This window comes from Sander lucioperca, chromosome 22 (genome assembly GCF_008315115.2).
Source record: "Sander lucioperca isolate FBNREF2018 chromosome 22, SLUC_FBN_1.2, whole genome shotgun sequence".
NCBI lineage: Eukaryota > Metazoa > Chordata > Actinopteri > Perciformes > Percidae > Sander > Sander lucioperca.
Genome location: NC_050194.1, coordinates 25,468,448 through 25,485,360, shown reverse-complemented (window position 1 = coordinate 25,485,360; position 16,913 = coordinate 25,468,448). Strand labels below are relative to the sequence as shown.

Genomic DNA, 16,913 nt, shown 5'->3' with positions numbered 1-16,913 from the left:
ATCCATTTTAACCGATTCATTATGCATTGTTACATCCTTGTAGTGATGGAGTACTTGAGTCCTGGACTCGGATTTGTGTCCGTCTCGAGTCGCTATTCTCTGGACTCTGGACTCGCTCATTGATGACTTGGATTTGGACTTGGACTCGGACTTGAGGATTTATGATATACGACTCGGAAGTTGGATGAAATTTCGGACTACTTTTATGTGTCCTGGACTCGGACTTGAGTCCAACTCAAGTCGCTATTCTCTAGACTCGTGACTCGACTCTGACTCTTCTTTGGTGACTCGGACTCGAACACTGGGGACTCGAGACTCTGATTTGACAGTTGGTGACTCGACTACAACACTGCATCCTTTTCACACCAGGACACAACTGGTACCTCAAACTCGGATTATAACCACCATTTTATTTCCCCCCAGCCTCTATTTCCTGCTTTATATGCCTTGGCACTGTGTTTACTTGTCTTGCCAAAAGGTGAGATTGATTAAGGAGTGTCTGGAGGATTATGGTTGTCCAGCTCCAGCCATGCGGGACTCCGCTGGCTTCGATGCGGGAACACTGATCCAGACCGGGGGGACTGACATTCTAAATATTGGATGAGCTCATCTGTAACTGAAAGGAGGCAAGAGGAACCGGCCAAAACTAAAAAACTGGAGCAAATGCTGTCACACAATGTGCAAACACTTACACATCCACCCACACAACAAACTACACAGAGGCTCGCTTATCTTGCCGCTCATTCTGTCCAATACCGACATGTACAGATACAGTACACATGTACACCCACTGTCACATGACACAGAGTTATGAATAACCAAGGTCCTCCAGCTGCAGTGGCTTCACGTGTGGAGTCTGCCTGCTCACGTGCAAATTATGAGGTAGCTTTTTTGAGCGACAGAACGAGAGCAAGAGAGAGAGAGAGAGAGAGAGACTTGTTTTATTCACTCGCTCAGACCTTGATCCGTCAAAGAAATGCTGAATTAACCTGTAATGAATGACAACGCTGATTCCCGGAAATGTGTTGCCATGGAGACAGTCTCTGCTGCGTTATAAAGCGGCTGACGCATTCGGCGGCTAACAGTGCTGTGGTGGCTGTGGCACTGACCTCACAGGTCAGCCGCCATGCAGATCCAACACGTTTCACAGGGGATTTCTTCAGGTACAGAACAGAAAGAAGAATTCCATGTTGCCGTATATACTGTACTGGTATGGATACATGGGTGTGGTATCCACTTTTGAACATTTTGGCCTGACAAAGATCCAAGATCCAGATTATTTTCATTGCCGAATAGTCTGATGATTTTTGAAGTTGTTTGGTCTCTAAAATGTCTGAAAATGGTGAAAAATGTGGATCTGTATTTCCCAAAAAGCCCAAGATGACGTCCTAAAATGTCTTGTTTTGTCCACAACTCAAAGATATTCAGTTTACTGTCACAGAGGAGGGAAGAAACTAGAACATATTCACATTTAACAAGAAGGAATCAGAGAATTTAGACTTTTTTTTCATAGAAAATGACTCAAACTGATTAATTGATTAACAAAATAGTTGGAGATAATTTAATAGATTCATCTTTGCAGCTCTAGTATGTACTGGTTTGGGTATCCACTTTTAAACATTTTGTTTAACTGGGATCCAAATGTCGTCATAATTCAGAACAAGCGTAACGTATTACATTCAAGAAAGGGTTCAAATCAAGGACAGCTGGACTTGGTTAAAGGTGCTTCGAAGACGTTTCGTCTCTCATACCAAATACTTCTTCTGACTGACTGAACCCAGCTATTTAGTTTGTCAAGATGATCGATACAGCTTCACTTGAAGTTCATACGTTTATATCATTTTGACTGTTTGTGATTTCTCTGCATCACTAATGGCAACTCATTCTCCAAGCATGTTGTTGAATCAAGTATAACATCATTCAGTAGAAACATAATTGCTGAAGTTTAGCTGAATTTTATGTCATTGTGGTGCTCAAAACAATGTTCCTGGTAAATCAGCAGATCCAAACATAATTTATTTTATCTTTTTACAGCTTTCAGATGTGAATCAGAATGAAAATCTGCAGAATTTAACAGACAGTGTTTGGGACAGTGGGTGGAAATGTCTTAACATTCTGAGTTGTTTTTTTTATATTTTTTATTATTTGTTAAAAATATGCAGAAAGTTCTGCAGAAAGTTCTGCAGAATTCTGTGTCTGCCAGGGTAAGAGAGGGCATGATTTCCACCGGGGAAGGGGGGACAAAGTCCTAATTTTGTCTTTCCCCACTTTGATTTACTCACTAAAATCTCCTCTTTCACCTGAACCTAAACGAGGAGCCTCTCTCTCTCTCTCTCTCTCTCTCTCTCCATCAGGAGGCACTTGGAGTCTGAACCAATCACTCCATTCCTCAGCCAGGCGAGCGTGGCCAGCGATGAAGCCCTCTAAATCACAGGCTTAACAGCCTGCTGCGATACTGCAGGGACTGGGAGGGCCTCCATAGCACAGCTCATAGAGAAATGAAGATATACCATACAACGGTACCAATCATCACTATGGAAACACTGGTATAAGTGTCTTTTATAGAAATGCAGTATTGTTGTTTCTTTTGTTTTAATTTATCTGTATATGTTTATCTTTCTCTTTTTAATGTATGTTGTATGTCATGTCTGTGTCTTCTGAATGGACCTCGTCTGGCAATAAAGATGATGGTGAATAAAGTTGATGATACATATACTGTATGTATATACTGTATATGTATAGAGAGAGAGAGAGGGAGAGACAGAGACAGAGAGAGAGAGAGACAGACAAAGAGAGAGAGAGAGAGAGAGAGAGAGAGAGAGAGGGAAACATGGAAGCCAAAGAAAGCTGAATGCAGTCAAGAGGACACAGAGGAGAAAAAGGGTGTGCCAGTGTAGGATATCAAAACAGGACAAGAACAGGATCAAACTATGTGGTGCATTCAGGGGTGTCGGACTGGGGGTGGAAAGGGGACTGAGCAGTGGCGCCGGCAGTCGTCATCCTGTACGCACTGTGCGTACATTTTCTTTTCTGTGAGACATGCGACGCATCTAATGATAAGAAAGGTTAAATGCGCACAGGAGCAGCAGCTGTGTTCTGCTCTCTGCTCTGACCACAGTAATCGTGTTCTCAGTAATTGCACGTCATTTTACCAACAACCCATCCACTATTAATCACAATGTTATTTTTTATGATTCCATCAGTAGATTTTACTGGTTGCTATGGACGCTGGGTATCGCTAAAACCCACGGAAGGAGCTAGCAGCTAGTTTGAATCACATGTGTTAACATGGAGATAAATATGGCGGTTATGAGGCTCGTCCCGTTTTTGATCATCAGGTTATTCATATCTCCGTACAGGTCTCTCTCCCTCTCCCTCTCTCTAAACGTACGCTAGGAGCGTATTTTAGACATTTATTTACTATTTTATTCATATATTACGCAGCTTTTGTGAACTCATTTCAAGCACCAAAACAATTGAACGTAGGTATGTTTTCAAAAGAGATTTGAGAAATGTTTCCGCTTTAGGGCCAAATTATCTCTTTAAACATTGTTCTGGAACTATTTTTGGCGTCACTATTCAGGAAGCTGAGTTTGTTCTGAACATTTTGCGATGAAACACACAGGGACCAGGTTATATGCAAAAACCCTTAAAAGGAGAATTAAAAAATATATCTATAAATATAAGAACAGCTGATTTCTGCCGCAGTAAACCGCCTCAGCGGGCGGGCTGTTTTTGTGCGTACTATGACATATAATCCTGCTGCCGCCACTGGGACTGAGTACCCAGGGCCCTCATTTGAGGAGGGCCCAAAAAGATGCCAGAATGAATAGCTGTGGATGTGGGGAGGGGCCCATAGAGAATGGCTTTCTAAAGGGCCCAGGATTTTTTGTGCTACGCCCCTGGGTGTATTGATTGAATCTGCAGTCGCTCAGCCGGTAAGCGCGGCACTCCGCTCATCTGTTGACTCTCCCGTCATCGAGTCGAGTGATTTGCCTCCCTCGAGCAAACAGACTAAACGGAGCAGAGATGATAACTGGAGGTCTCTTGGACAGCGTATCGCTCCATAGCAAATCAATTTGTCATTAAGGCCTCAGCTGAGAGGCTAAAAGGGAAACGAGGAAATGAAATTATTCTCTTAACACTCATAATCACTCGGACAGACGAAGTAATAAGAGAAGTAGAAGCTTGCATGCTTTCATCCGCAGAGCAAAGTGCTTTATGTTGAGGCTTGCGATCTTGACTTATAAAAAAAACAACAAAAAAAAACATTGGTGTGATGTCTGAGGAAGCATTTATAAGTGAAGGTGCACTTCTGAGATCAGTTGGCCTGTCACTCTGGAGTTTTGTTGTTTTTAAGAGTTTAGGTGCTGGAGGAAAGAGAGAGGGATGGATTTGACTCATGCAAGTGTTCAATTATTTGTGTTCAAATACAAAATTTACCAAGATAAATTTTTATACAAAATACAAGTATATATTACAAAAACATTGAATCCTTTCACTAATGTAGCCTCAGTTTTCTTCCTCAGCTCAGCTTGTTTTTACAGTGGGAGCTGTCCAAAGTGCTGAAACACAGACACAGGTGCTTTATTATGAGAAAGCACTCACATTCCCTCCTATTCTAATTCTATTTCAGCTGGCTCAGAGGACAAAGTACCCATTAGACCTGTCATGTGTTCCGTAAACAACATAGAGCCCTATCTTGTACCCGGCGCAGCTAAGCCCGACGCAAGTGTCTTTGTTAGTTTAAGACCGACGCAGTTGTCAGTTTCCCGTCCAGCGCCCACGTCGTTTAAATAGCAAATATGCACCTGTGTCCATCTTTGCGCCCATGGGCGTGCTGGTCTTACAGGGAGGTGTGTTCAGGTGCATTCTGGGCGTGCTGGTCTTACAGGGAGGTGTGTTCAGGTGCATTCTGGCCGTATTGCTATCTTGAAGCAGCGGAAAGTGATCGAGCCATTGACCAACAAAAACCTGGTCTAAAGTCAATAACACAGCATTTCACTGATTTTTTAAATGTGAATTAGTAAAATGCTCCTAGGCTCATGTACAGCGCGCGCACACTATGTTTGTTACACACACAGGGACGCACAGCAGCACACACACATGCAAAAGATTACAAATAAAAATATGACGGTGCAAATCCTCCATCATAATAGCAATGCTCCAAGGTCCAAACACGCCTGGCTTTTAAAGGGAATGGGAGATGATCTCTGATTGGTTTATTTCATGTTACGCCCAAAACACACCTCTGATTAATGAAGACACTAAGTACAACCCTTTAGAACCATGCGCACGCCGCACGGACCCTTTTTTCCACCGTCAAACTAACAAAAGTGGATTTGGACACGCCCTAAACGCACCTGCGCCAGACGCTTCACGCCATGCACTTAGGACGTTAAAATAGGGGCCTTTATCTCTCTGATCAAACACCACGTTCACTGTGAAATGTTGTGGCCCCATCAGGAGCTGCAGAGACCTTCAACCCTCTGAGGACGAAAGACGCACCAAACTCCTACTCCAATAGCAATATTACAAAATTTCTTTTCAGACATTTATTTACCATTTTAATCATATACTGTATAACCTAAGACTTTGGTAAACTCATTTCAAGCACCGAAACAATTCGTACAACACATAAGTTAAGGTTTGTTTTTAAAAGAGATTTGAGGAATTTCTAAAAGCCAACATCAACATTTCAGCTTTAGCGCCAAATGATCTCTTACACATTGCTCTAGAAAAAAATGCGGTCGTCACTATACAGAAAGCTGAGTTTGTTCTGAACATCTTGATGTGAAACACATGGGGATCAGTTATATGCAAATAGCCTTAAAATGGTAAATTTAAAGGTCCAATGTGTAGGAATTTCTCCCATCTAGCGTTGAGATAATATATCGCAATCAACTCTCTCGCACCACGCAGTTCAAAGTACGTATTACAGCTACGGTAGCCTTCATGCTTCAAAAAGCCGGTCTCTTGCTCTTTTCAATCTCCTTTTTCTTTTTCTGGGCGAAGAAGAAGACTCCTGTTCTTGAAATTTAGATTTTGAATACGTGTGGTCCTCCATGTTTCCTTCTTCAAACTTGCCGGGGCCGGGAAGCTACGATACCCATTAGCAGCATTAGCAGCACCTGTGAGTTTATCATGTGACAGAAAACGCGAAAAGGCGGAGCAGTATGTCCTGTATGTCCCTTACTGGCTAACATATTTCAATATGGTACATGAATATGGAGCATCTACCCCAGTTCATGTGAATGCAAATGTGAAATTTCAAGCCAATAGGAATAGTTGGATGGTGGTGGTAAATATTCATGAAAAAGGACAAGTTTGTGAACGGGCAACACAGATTTTGATAATGAACAACTAAACACGTTACACACTGGACCTTTAAGAAGATGTGTGAAAATGCCCTTAGACCTCAGAGGGTTAAAGATCGAGGCCTGGGGACGGATCTGAACAGGTGACTGGTGTCACGATACATCAGGGGTGTCCAACTGACTTTCACTACAGGCCACTCTGGAAACATGAAAATCACATCAAGGGACAGTCAAGTATAGTTTATTGACATGCTTTCAGTGAGAAAAGTCAAATATCTTTGACTGGATTACTGCATGTAAGTAATTAAGTAATCTCATTTTTCACACATTACAATATTGCACTATTATGCTACTTGCACACTGTTTACTTCATATTTGATTTTGTGATATATACTATGTATGTAGGTTGTACATTGTATTCTAGACTCTGTTCCCTCTAAGTATATTTTTTCAGTAGTTGTTCTGGCATTTTTATCTTTGCTATCTTATTTTATGTCATTTATTATTTCTAGTATATTTCTTGTATTATCTGTGTGTGTGTGTGTGTGTGTGTGTGTGTGTGTGTGTGTGTGTGTGTGTGTGTGTGTGTCTTTGTAACTTGCTAATTTCCCAATTTGGGATTAATAAAGTCCATCTATCTATGTTTATAGCTATGTCACTTTTTTTTTTACATTTGTCACATTTTTTTGTCATTTTTGTTGTTTTTAGTGTCTTTCGCCGCTTTTTTCAACTTTTGTCGCATTTCTTTTTTTTTTTTTTTTTTTTACATAAAGCCCTAGAAAAGTCTGCAAAAAAGTTCCGTAGCCATCATAGAGTAGAGCAAATTAAGCAAAACAATGTTTACATTTTTAAAAGCAGGTTCCCACACAGCCGACTCACAGCCATCTGTTTCTCAGCCTGAATAGTAAAAATGTCCGGTTCAGAAAATCTGCCAAATTCTACATTGAGTGTCGCGTGATTGCAGTTTGAAAAACACTTCCCTGTCTTTTTGGGTTTGGCACACATCTAGAATACATTTATTGTGAACCTAAATTGATAAGTGGGCCGGATTAAAACCTTCAAGGGGGGCCGGGTTCCGCCTGCAGGCCTTGAGTTTGACAAGTGTGCGCTACATGATCTATCCCATTAGTCAGGACTACCACAGGGCAAGGTGGAAGTGGCAGGCTGGTATACTCACTCAACAGGCACCACTGCAGAGACCCTGCATCAGAAATCAGAGCAGCAGCGAGACGGAAACTCTCTGCCTGTGTCGGACCGTCGATAGTGAGAATCAGTGGGAGGATCAGGAGATAAAGCACACCGCTTTGACTCCTGCTGTGGTGACAGTTGTGATCAAAATCAAGCTTCAGCAGTCCATCATCATCATCAGGGTTTTCAAAGTAAGAATCCCCCATGGCAAAGATTGAAGAGCTTATTTTTTAACATCCTATTTTCTTGGAATTAAATGTGTGAAACGGCAGGATGGATAAATAAATAATGTAAGCCAGGTCATTCAAACAAGGATTTGTGTTGATTTAAGAAGTACTATTCGTTTGCCTGCAGAAGACAAAAATAAAGCTGATGATTTTTTTCTGTTGGTTTGTATGGCTACAATGTGTATAAGTGTGTTTAACCCTAAAACGAATATGACACTAAAATAGCCTACAACAAACATTGATAAGAGCTGTAACTGACCCTTATTTTAATATTGTTAAATAATCTGATTATGGGATGTCATTCCCCCTCTCTCTCCCCTATCATGTCTTTAGCTGTCATGTCAAATAAAGGCCTGAAAATGCCCAAAAAATAATCTTAAAAAAAACAACAAATCGGATTATTTCCTTGATTAATGGATTTATCAGTTAGTCTATGAAATGTTTTTAAAAAGCCTACGGTGACATTTTATCTGGCCAACATTACAAATCCAAGATATTTAATTTACAATATGACCTAAAAAAGGCAGCAGGAAGCTGAAGTGCTCTCTAGCAAGATGCAGAGTCCCTCCTGTCTCCAGAGCTGCTGTGTTGTAGCTAACCCTGTCCACCCTGGTTAGCGAAAATTTGATTATCTGGCGATAGCAATGTGCTTTCCTACGATGTGAAAAGAGCGTGTGAATTCAACATTAAGTTGTTATTTTAGAGGCTGTGGACGTTGTTGACTTCATTAATGTGTTTACTGTGTTAATGGACTGAGGATGGGGGTAGGATTCGGTATTTGGTTTCGGATTCGGCAGAATCTTAACCAGTGGATTCGATATTTAGCCGAACCCCAAAAATCTGGATTCGGTGCATCCCTATACAAAAGTGATGCTTGCATATTTGTAAATCAGGATTAGAGGCCAATCTGGTGGCAGGTTGATTGAATCGGGCCGCCCGTCTTCCTCCCGTCCTAAGCCCCTTGGCGCTTTCAGGAGGGGAGAGATAAAGAGATTTCCAGTGAGACTTCTTATACACCCCCACTTGTGTCTCCGCGTGGATTTGAAATCATTTTCTGAGTGACCACGAGTTTAAACTGGAGGGGGAAAGAACGTACACACCCGAGAATATTTTGCAGCGGCACCGTTGCTCCGTTCCCACTTAGCACAGCCCAAGACGATTGTGATTGGTTTAAAGAAATGCCAATAAACCAGAGCACGTTTTTCTCCCATCCCAGAATGCTGTGTGGACTAGCCAGACCCGCCTCCGCAGCGCTGTGTGCCCTTTGTGTCTCCGCGTGGATTTGAAATAATTTCCTGAGTGACTGCGCGTTTAAACTGGAGGGGGACAGAAGCTGAAGGCCTGTGATGATCAGGGAGTCTCTATTCTCTCCTCGTCTGTGAGGTCAATACGCTGGAACAGATGGACGCTGAATATTAATCCAGGTTTTTTATCTGATTTGTGATGCAGCAATTAGTTGATTATTGGATTGTTCTCTGGAGTTGGTCATTTATCAAATTATAATAAACATTTAAATAGGCAAACAGAAGACATTTGAGACATTCTCTGGACTCAACAGTTATCGGAGTCATTGAAAAAGTGCTCTACCAATAATTCTTATATCTGACCTACAGTATATAACACTGTCTGTCTACATAAAAACATAAAGACGCCCAGTGATGAGAAATATTGATTCCCGATCAGTTTTAAATGGTGATGTTCAATGAAGCTCAGCAGTTGAGAGACACAGAGCGGCAGACGCAATGTGTTGAACCGATCTGTTGTGCAAGCTTGTCAGTTTATTGATAGCTTCTTCTTGTCGCATCAAGCCATTAAAGTATCAAAGTAAGGTCTATCTGATCTTCCAGCTGTAACCTGAGGATGTTTACGTCCCTTTTCATTCATTCGAGGCGGACAGAAACTCACTTTGATCGCTTACTTTTAGATTCATTTGAACAGAGGTGGAGACAAATTAGTAGCCATCTGAAATTCTCTGATGTCAGCTTGTTAAATGTGAATGTTTTCTAGTTTCTTCTCTCCTGTGTGACCGTAAACTCAACATCTTTGAGTTGTGGACAAAACAAGACATTTGAGGACGTCATCTTGGGCTTTGGGAAACAGCGATCGACATTTTTCACAATTTTCTGACATTTTATAGCCTGACAAGCCAGACCCACATCAAGATGTTGGGTCTGGGAACTCACCATTGGCAGGGCTCAATCTGAGGGGCGGGATAAACGGTTGTCTTTCAAATTCCCTCTGCACGCAATAGGATAGCGCCACAACCAATCAGAGCAACGAAGAAGGTAGCGGAGCTAGTAGATAGATTAAACTTTTGCCGTATCCGGTCGGCAAAACTCCGAACACATCTTCCTTTTTTAAGAATGACTTCAGTGCCGTTCTTTGTTTTTTTCTCAAAGAAAAGCTTAACTCCAAGTCTTCCAGAGTCGCGGCCAAAGTCGATTCCAAAGACCGCTGTTCACCAGCAGCAGCAGCCATAAGCCCGTCCACCGACTCTATAAACGATGTGATTGGCCCGGCCAGAGTTTGGTTTTTCCAGCTCGCAAGCCAACGGAGAGTTGCTAGACCCCCTGGCTGCAAATTACATTTGCTGCCGCTAGGGTGCGTCTACATTTCTAGGCTAGACATTTTATAGACCAAACAACTACTGTAATCCTTTCATCCAGAAACTAATCTACAGATGAATCGACTATGAAAATAATCGCTAGTTGCAGCCCGAAATCAGAGGCTCTTATTCTTCAGGCAGGCAGGCACACACACACACACACACACACACACAGACGCACACACACACACAAAGGCAGGCAGACACACACACACACACACACACACACACACACACACACATGCAGGCAGGCGCACACACGCACAGTACAGAATCTATCAGCAATCAGAGGCATGTCTGCAGCAGCCTCAATTATGGGAATGATTACGTTCTGAACAAACTGTTCTACAGAAAAACGGCTTTGTGCCCTCTTCTTCAGCTTGCCAATCGTATCATCACTTATTCTGCCAGCTGCTCTTTCAGTCAAAACATCGTCTACTGTACATAGTTTGCAAAAGGATGCAACCGAGAAACAGAGAATAACATCTCTGTCAAAAGGGGAACCTACAGTAACTGTAGTCTGGCATGTCCAGACCTTCCTCCACAGCGCTGCAGAAGAAGGTCTGGCTAGTCCACACAACATTCCCGGATGGAAGAAAAACGTGTTCTGGTTTATTGGCATTTCTTTAAACCAATCACAATCGTCTTGAGGCGGTGCTAAGCTCCGGATCGAGCCATGGTGTCTCTGCTAAATAGCCTCGGGAAGGAACTTGTTTTGGTGGAACATGTGTACGTTCAAAGGTTGTTTTAGTCGTGCAACAGAAAACTCAGATTGGACAGATAGTCTAGCTAGCTGTCTGGATTTACCCTGCAGAGATCTGAGGAGCAGTTAACCATAGTCCTCAGAAATCCACCAGAGGTTAAAATTACAACACAAAGAAAGAGGAAGATAACGGACATCCAGCCGAAAATGAGGGACATCCGGCGGAATTTCCGGCGGCACCGGATCAATCCCGGAAATTAAACATCGTCGACAGACTATCAAGATAGTGCAAACTTTTTATTAGAGAGAGTAAAAAAAGCCAAAATTGAAAATGCAGCTTCATTAAGTGCCTGATGCCTGAAGCCTGTGTGTCTCCCTCCCTGCCTTGCCTTGCTTGGAGAATCGAATCGTCGACAATACAGACTACTGTGACTGTGACCCAGTTTTCTTCTCTGTATGAAGACAGACACCCCACCTCCAGTTATGTACATCTATTCTCAACTCGCGTCCCTCCGAGCTAACAAACAGCCCCTCTCCCCTGGGTTTACCTGCTCCTCCAGCACCAGGCCCGAGTCCTCCAGCACCTGGACCCGATGGTTTTAGCGATAGCCTGGAGAGAGGGAAGTCCACTGGGCTTTCTGTCCTGCTTCCCCGTCTGTTGTGTGTCCATATAATTAGAGTGCGCCTCTGTATGCGCAGCCAGGAGCCCATGTGAGAGATGTGAAATGGATAACCTGGGACCCGGAAAACCAGTCAGCACTGCCAGTAAAATTCCCTCCCCCCTCCTGCGTTTACTGGGCTGTGATGTCATCCCTGTACCCGCCCTCTAGGCAGCGGTCATCCCGAGAGGAAGATCTAAGCTATTGGAGAAGCACCCTCCCCCCCCACCCCCCCTTCTCTCTCTCTCGCTCTTTGTCCTTTTCAACTATTTTCTTTTGCTTTCACATTCCCATCGGGCTACGTTTGTGCCTCCATCCTTTCATTTTTAACTTTGACATTGCAAAGTTAGAATGACCTAGGTTTTAAAATACCAGGATATTCAATTAAAACGATCCCAAATCACGACTCCAGTAACTTGGTCAGCTCCATGACAACAGCTGCCGGATGTTTTTTTCTAGAGAAAGGAGTGTGTGTATTTATAAGCACAATACGTCGGTGCAGGTCTACTGGAACTAGGGCTGGGTACTGAATTCAATACCTTTTAGGCACCGACCCAATTGCCTCTAAAATGTTTATCGGTGTTTTAAGCCCCTAACATGTCCATTCATGCAGCGCTGCCTAGAAGGCAGTAGGATTAGGCAATAGTTAGGGTTAAGGTTAGGGTTAAGATTAGGGATAGGGTTAAGGTTAGGTGCCTTGAAGTCAACGGTCGCAGCGCTGCCTGGAAGGAGACGTTGGCTTAAAACACCATCGAGCCTCTAAAGTATGAAGTATCGAAAAATGCCTCATCATTCAATACCCAATTTCAATACCTAAGGAGTAAATCTCGTCAGCGTCAGTGAGCCAATCAGCACGCAGCATGCTTCTACCAAGATCTAATAATGTCTGTGATTGGCTGTCTAACGTTGCACGTCGTAGAGACACACAGGAAAAACTCGACGTTACAGAGAGACGGGGCTCGTGTAGTATCGAGCAAAATGTATTGTTTAAGAACCGGTATCAAAGTCACGGTTTTGGTATCCTTACCGGTATCGAAAATGTTTGAATGATACCCAGCCCTAATTGGAACACCTGCAGCCAGGACAAATTAACACCTAAACACTCAAACACCACACATTGATATAAAAAGACATTTTAAACCCAGATGAATCGTTGTGAGCACAAAATGAAACCAACAGAATGGAGGATGACCCACTGTGTCCAAATGTTGGTGCAAACCTGTGGTTTCGAGTAGAGCTGCAAAGATAAATCGGTTAACCGATTAGTTGTCAACTATTAAATAAATCACCAACATATCACCCTTTGATAATCAATTAAGTTCATAGACATTCTCTGATGTCAGCTTGTTAAATGTGAATATCTTCTAGTTTCTTCTCTCCTCTGTGACAGTAAACTGAATATCTTTGAGTTGTGGACAAAACGAGACATTTGAGGACGTCATCTTGGGCTTTTTGGGAAACACTAATCCACATTTTTTACCATTATCGGACACATTATATACCAAACAACTAATCCATTCATTCAGAAAGTAACAGACTGATCAACCGACGATGAAAATAATCCTTAGTTGCAGCCCTACTGTAGTTATGAGTCGATGCGTAGGTGTAAACCAACACATCTCAGAGAACAAAAAAGACAAAAACTGTCCTTCCTCTGTAGCAAACGAGAGACTTAAAGAGAGAAAGAAAAGCTTTCTGTTCTTGTTTGTTCATCTGGTAAAACCAACGGCTGCAGAGACTAAAACACACGAATGGAGAGCAGATTTATAAAATTATGAAATTCAATTGATGTGTTTTGAAAAGAGCAGGAGGGCTTTATGAAGGTAACAAGTGCAAAACAGAAAAGGCAGCAGAGACCCACTTAAGCGTGATATGTTTAGGCTTCTGTATTACGGCACTACATGGCGATTTTTAAAAACAATCCAGAACAAACACACACCAGTGTCTTCTTCACTCTAGAAAATGTACTGTAAGAGTAGCCTACTATGACAGTAACTGACATAGGCTACTTGACAGACAGACAGACAGACACACACACACAGTTAAAGGGTTGAATATAAGGTTTCAATATCAAGAGTTGGTCATAATCCTAATTTTAGGATGTCCAACTAACCCAGTCTATGGGGTAGGTTGTAACATTTTACTCCTTGTGTTTGAGAGTAAACCATGCATTCTCTGTTTGGGGTCCAGATTTAACAGCTACACCATTTAATAGCAGACACATGTAACTAGTTTGTATCACAGTTTGAACGCACTGGCTTAAAAGAACTTCAAGATACAGGCCGAAATGTCAAAAATGTTACAACTATCCCCGGTCTCCCCTAAATCCATTTTTATACACTGCTGAAAAACAAGAAATGATATAGACTGCTGCACCTTTTGGTTGCCATAGAAACCACATGATTGGCAGACTGGTAACTGCTTATGCTGCATAATAATTACACAAAAAAAAAAAAATCGCCATTCGTCCCTGCAGTGATTATTTCTGATTTTTTTTCCCCATGATGTGAGAAACAATGAGGCAATCTGCCTCCAATCGTCATCTCCCATAATCCTCTTCTTTTGCAGCACTAATTGGATCACACACCAGCCCTGGCCTGCAGCTCCAATAGGAGACAGCTCCTCTGCTCCCACAATTCCTTTCACCTTCACTTCTGCCTTTCACCTTTATACACACTGCACCTTTAAGCCCAGCTGACCTCATCCTCTGACCTGAGAGAAACAAATGTTAAGAGCTGTGTGTCTGGACTTGAGGCTCGCTTTTCATTTTTTAAATCCAAAATCTCAAACACACGCGTTGACAGCCGCGGATGAGGAAGATTGCATATAGTCAACATATTATCTGCTTTGCAGAGAAATCACCTGAATGCTTCTTGTAACTCCCGTCATTTTTCAAGTGTCTGACCCTAGGATCAGTGCTGTGCCATACCAGTCACCTATGTGACAACACTGGTATAGTCTTCTTTCCTTTTTGTCCTTTTAATTGTGTTGTGGGCTATGCTTTTTAAATGGACATTGGGACTAACAATAAAGCTATCATCAGTTGAGTTGACGGACAATCCAAAAAATGCTGTACCTTTAAATGGACATTTCTGTTAACCCCCCCCCCCCCCAAAAAAAAATAAAAAAAAATAAAAAAAATACAGGAAATCATCTGTGAGAAATCATTACAGAAAATCCTTTCATATTAACACAGAATATTAGCCCGTAGCCTCTTTCTACGGACTTTTCCAACAGTGTAGGCGTATATTGGAAAGCGGTAGTGTTTCTGCATGAACGAGTCATAGCCTATCAAATAACGCACGTTCACAGCATTATTCTATTCGGGGATGGAAGCAGGGGAATGTCGGCTCACCTGAGCTGAAATGGGAGCTGAAGGCGAAGCCGGGGCTGAAAGCGGCGGAAGACATCGTCACCAGCAGCACCAACAACATCTTTACGGGAAAGCAGAGTAAAGCTGCGGGGCTCGGAGGACAAAACTACAGGCGACACTATGTCTTGAACACAGCTTCATTTCTCCTCTGGTGGTGTCTCAATGCGCCCCGCCATTTCGCACCGGCGTGATAAAGACAAGAGGCTGACAGGCACGCACTCCTCCTCCGGTGTAAAGTCACCGCAGGCCGAGGCTGATTGGGATTTTTTTTAAATTTTTTTTTTTTATGTCCCTCCACGAGTCTTCAATCTGAACTGTCTATGCAGAGGAGGAAGATGAGAAGAGAGGGCTGACTGGATGGATGACAAAGTCCTGCTTTGGGCAGTCAAGTTGATCCAGAATTTTTTAATTTCCCTTTTTTTTTCTGGCTACAGAAAATAGCGCACAGCTTTCACGCGACACCTGGATGCAGCCACATCATCTGAAAAGCATCTGAATGACCGAACGAGACCGAACGAGACCGAACGAGACGGGACACCTCTGCAAATCAATCAAACGCTCCGTTTTGTGTCTCAAAGCTGCCGAGACCGGGAGCTATCCGAGGTGCTGACAGCAGGAGCGCCATCTTGCTCGGTAATGCGCCCAAATAGAATTTATAGAGCGGGTTTTTTTTTTTTTGCGCTCTGCCTGCAAGGGGTGGCTGTGAGAGGCTGTTGATAGGCTACTGTGCTGCTGCTTGCTCAGCTGACTGAAATATACAGTGCAGAATCAGATAGTGGGGGAAAGGTGTGGATACAGAATCGAAGAAAAGAAATGGCTAGACATTACTAGGCTAGTTATTCTTTGCACATTCTGCCCTCAACCCATTCAGCCTTTTTTTTCTTCTTCTTATGCAACAGTTGTTGATGATGATGATGATGATGATGATGATGATGATGATGATGATGTCTATGCCACTGATGTGGACAATTGGTGTTACGATGGAGGAGATGTTGATCGTGTATTCAACATGACTTTGCACTTTATTGTGGGTATTTGTAGCTTTTTCGTCATTCACATGGCTGTGCTTTGCACACTTGGAAATGTCAAAATCGGTCACCATTGACTATTGCTGGTCTTCTAGCCCACTGGTATTCAGGTCACCCCCCCCCCATCTCCTTCTGTATTGCATGACTATGTTGTTTTTCATGTATTGTATACCTTGCTCCAAAACCAATTGCCCTCCAGGGACAAAATAAAGTTGAAAGTTGAAGTTATTTTGTGTTATGTTTTCTGTATTTATTGTTCATTTCATATGCATGTTTAATATGTTTTGTTTCTTTTTGTTTGCACCTATCACCACGGAAAATTCCACGTAAGTGTACTTATTGTGGCAATAAACCTTTTTCAGATTCTGATTCTGATCTATTTTTTGCATTTTTATACCGGGCATCTTCACCTACAAAGCAAATATTTCTGTCATGACTTCACTGGATGTGTGTTTTGTACTTCTGAAGGCAGAGCCTGCAGCTGTCTCTCCCTCTGCCTCATAAGATATAAGAGATATTAAAATAAAAAAATGATCTCCCATGAACAGTGTGTGATGTAACGCCGGGAAAAGGCACACAGCGGGACTTGGCTCTCTGGACTATCCCCACTCTAATCCTACTGTTCATACATGTTGGATGAAGTCCCCTCCCCCACTCGACAACAGTCATCCTCTCACAATCCCCCTTTTCTCCTGCCTCCGTCATCCTCTCTCCCCATCAGATTGGATTCCTGGCAGCAGAGCAAGTTTTCCTTGGGCATCTCACACGCTTACTAAGATTGGGATTCTTCGCCCGCGCAGAGCGACACAAAAA

General features: G+C 42.6%; 1 protein-coding gene across 1 annotated transcript in view; it reads right to left on the bottom strand.

Annotated features, from left to right (window-relative positions):
• The window catches only part of aatkb (apoptosis-associated tyrosine kinase b), a 73,849-nt gene extending 58,119 nt beyond the window's left edge, over positions 1-15,730 (bottom strand). The window contains exon 1 of the mRNA XM_031315060.2: positions 15,055-15,730. Within this exon, the coding sequence (XP_031170920.1) occupies positions 15,055-15,133 (79 nt within the window). The 5' untranslated portion in view covers positions 15,134-15,730. The remainder of the gene's footprint in view (positions 1-15,054) is intronic.
• Positions 15,731-16,913: the final 1,183 nt, after the last annotated feature.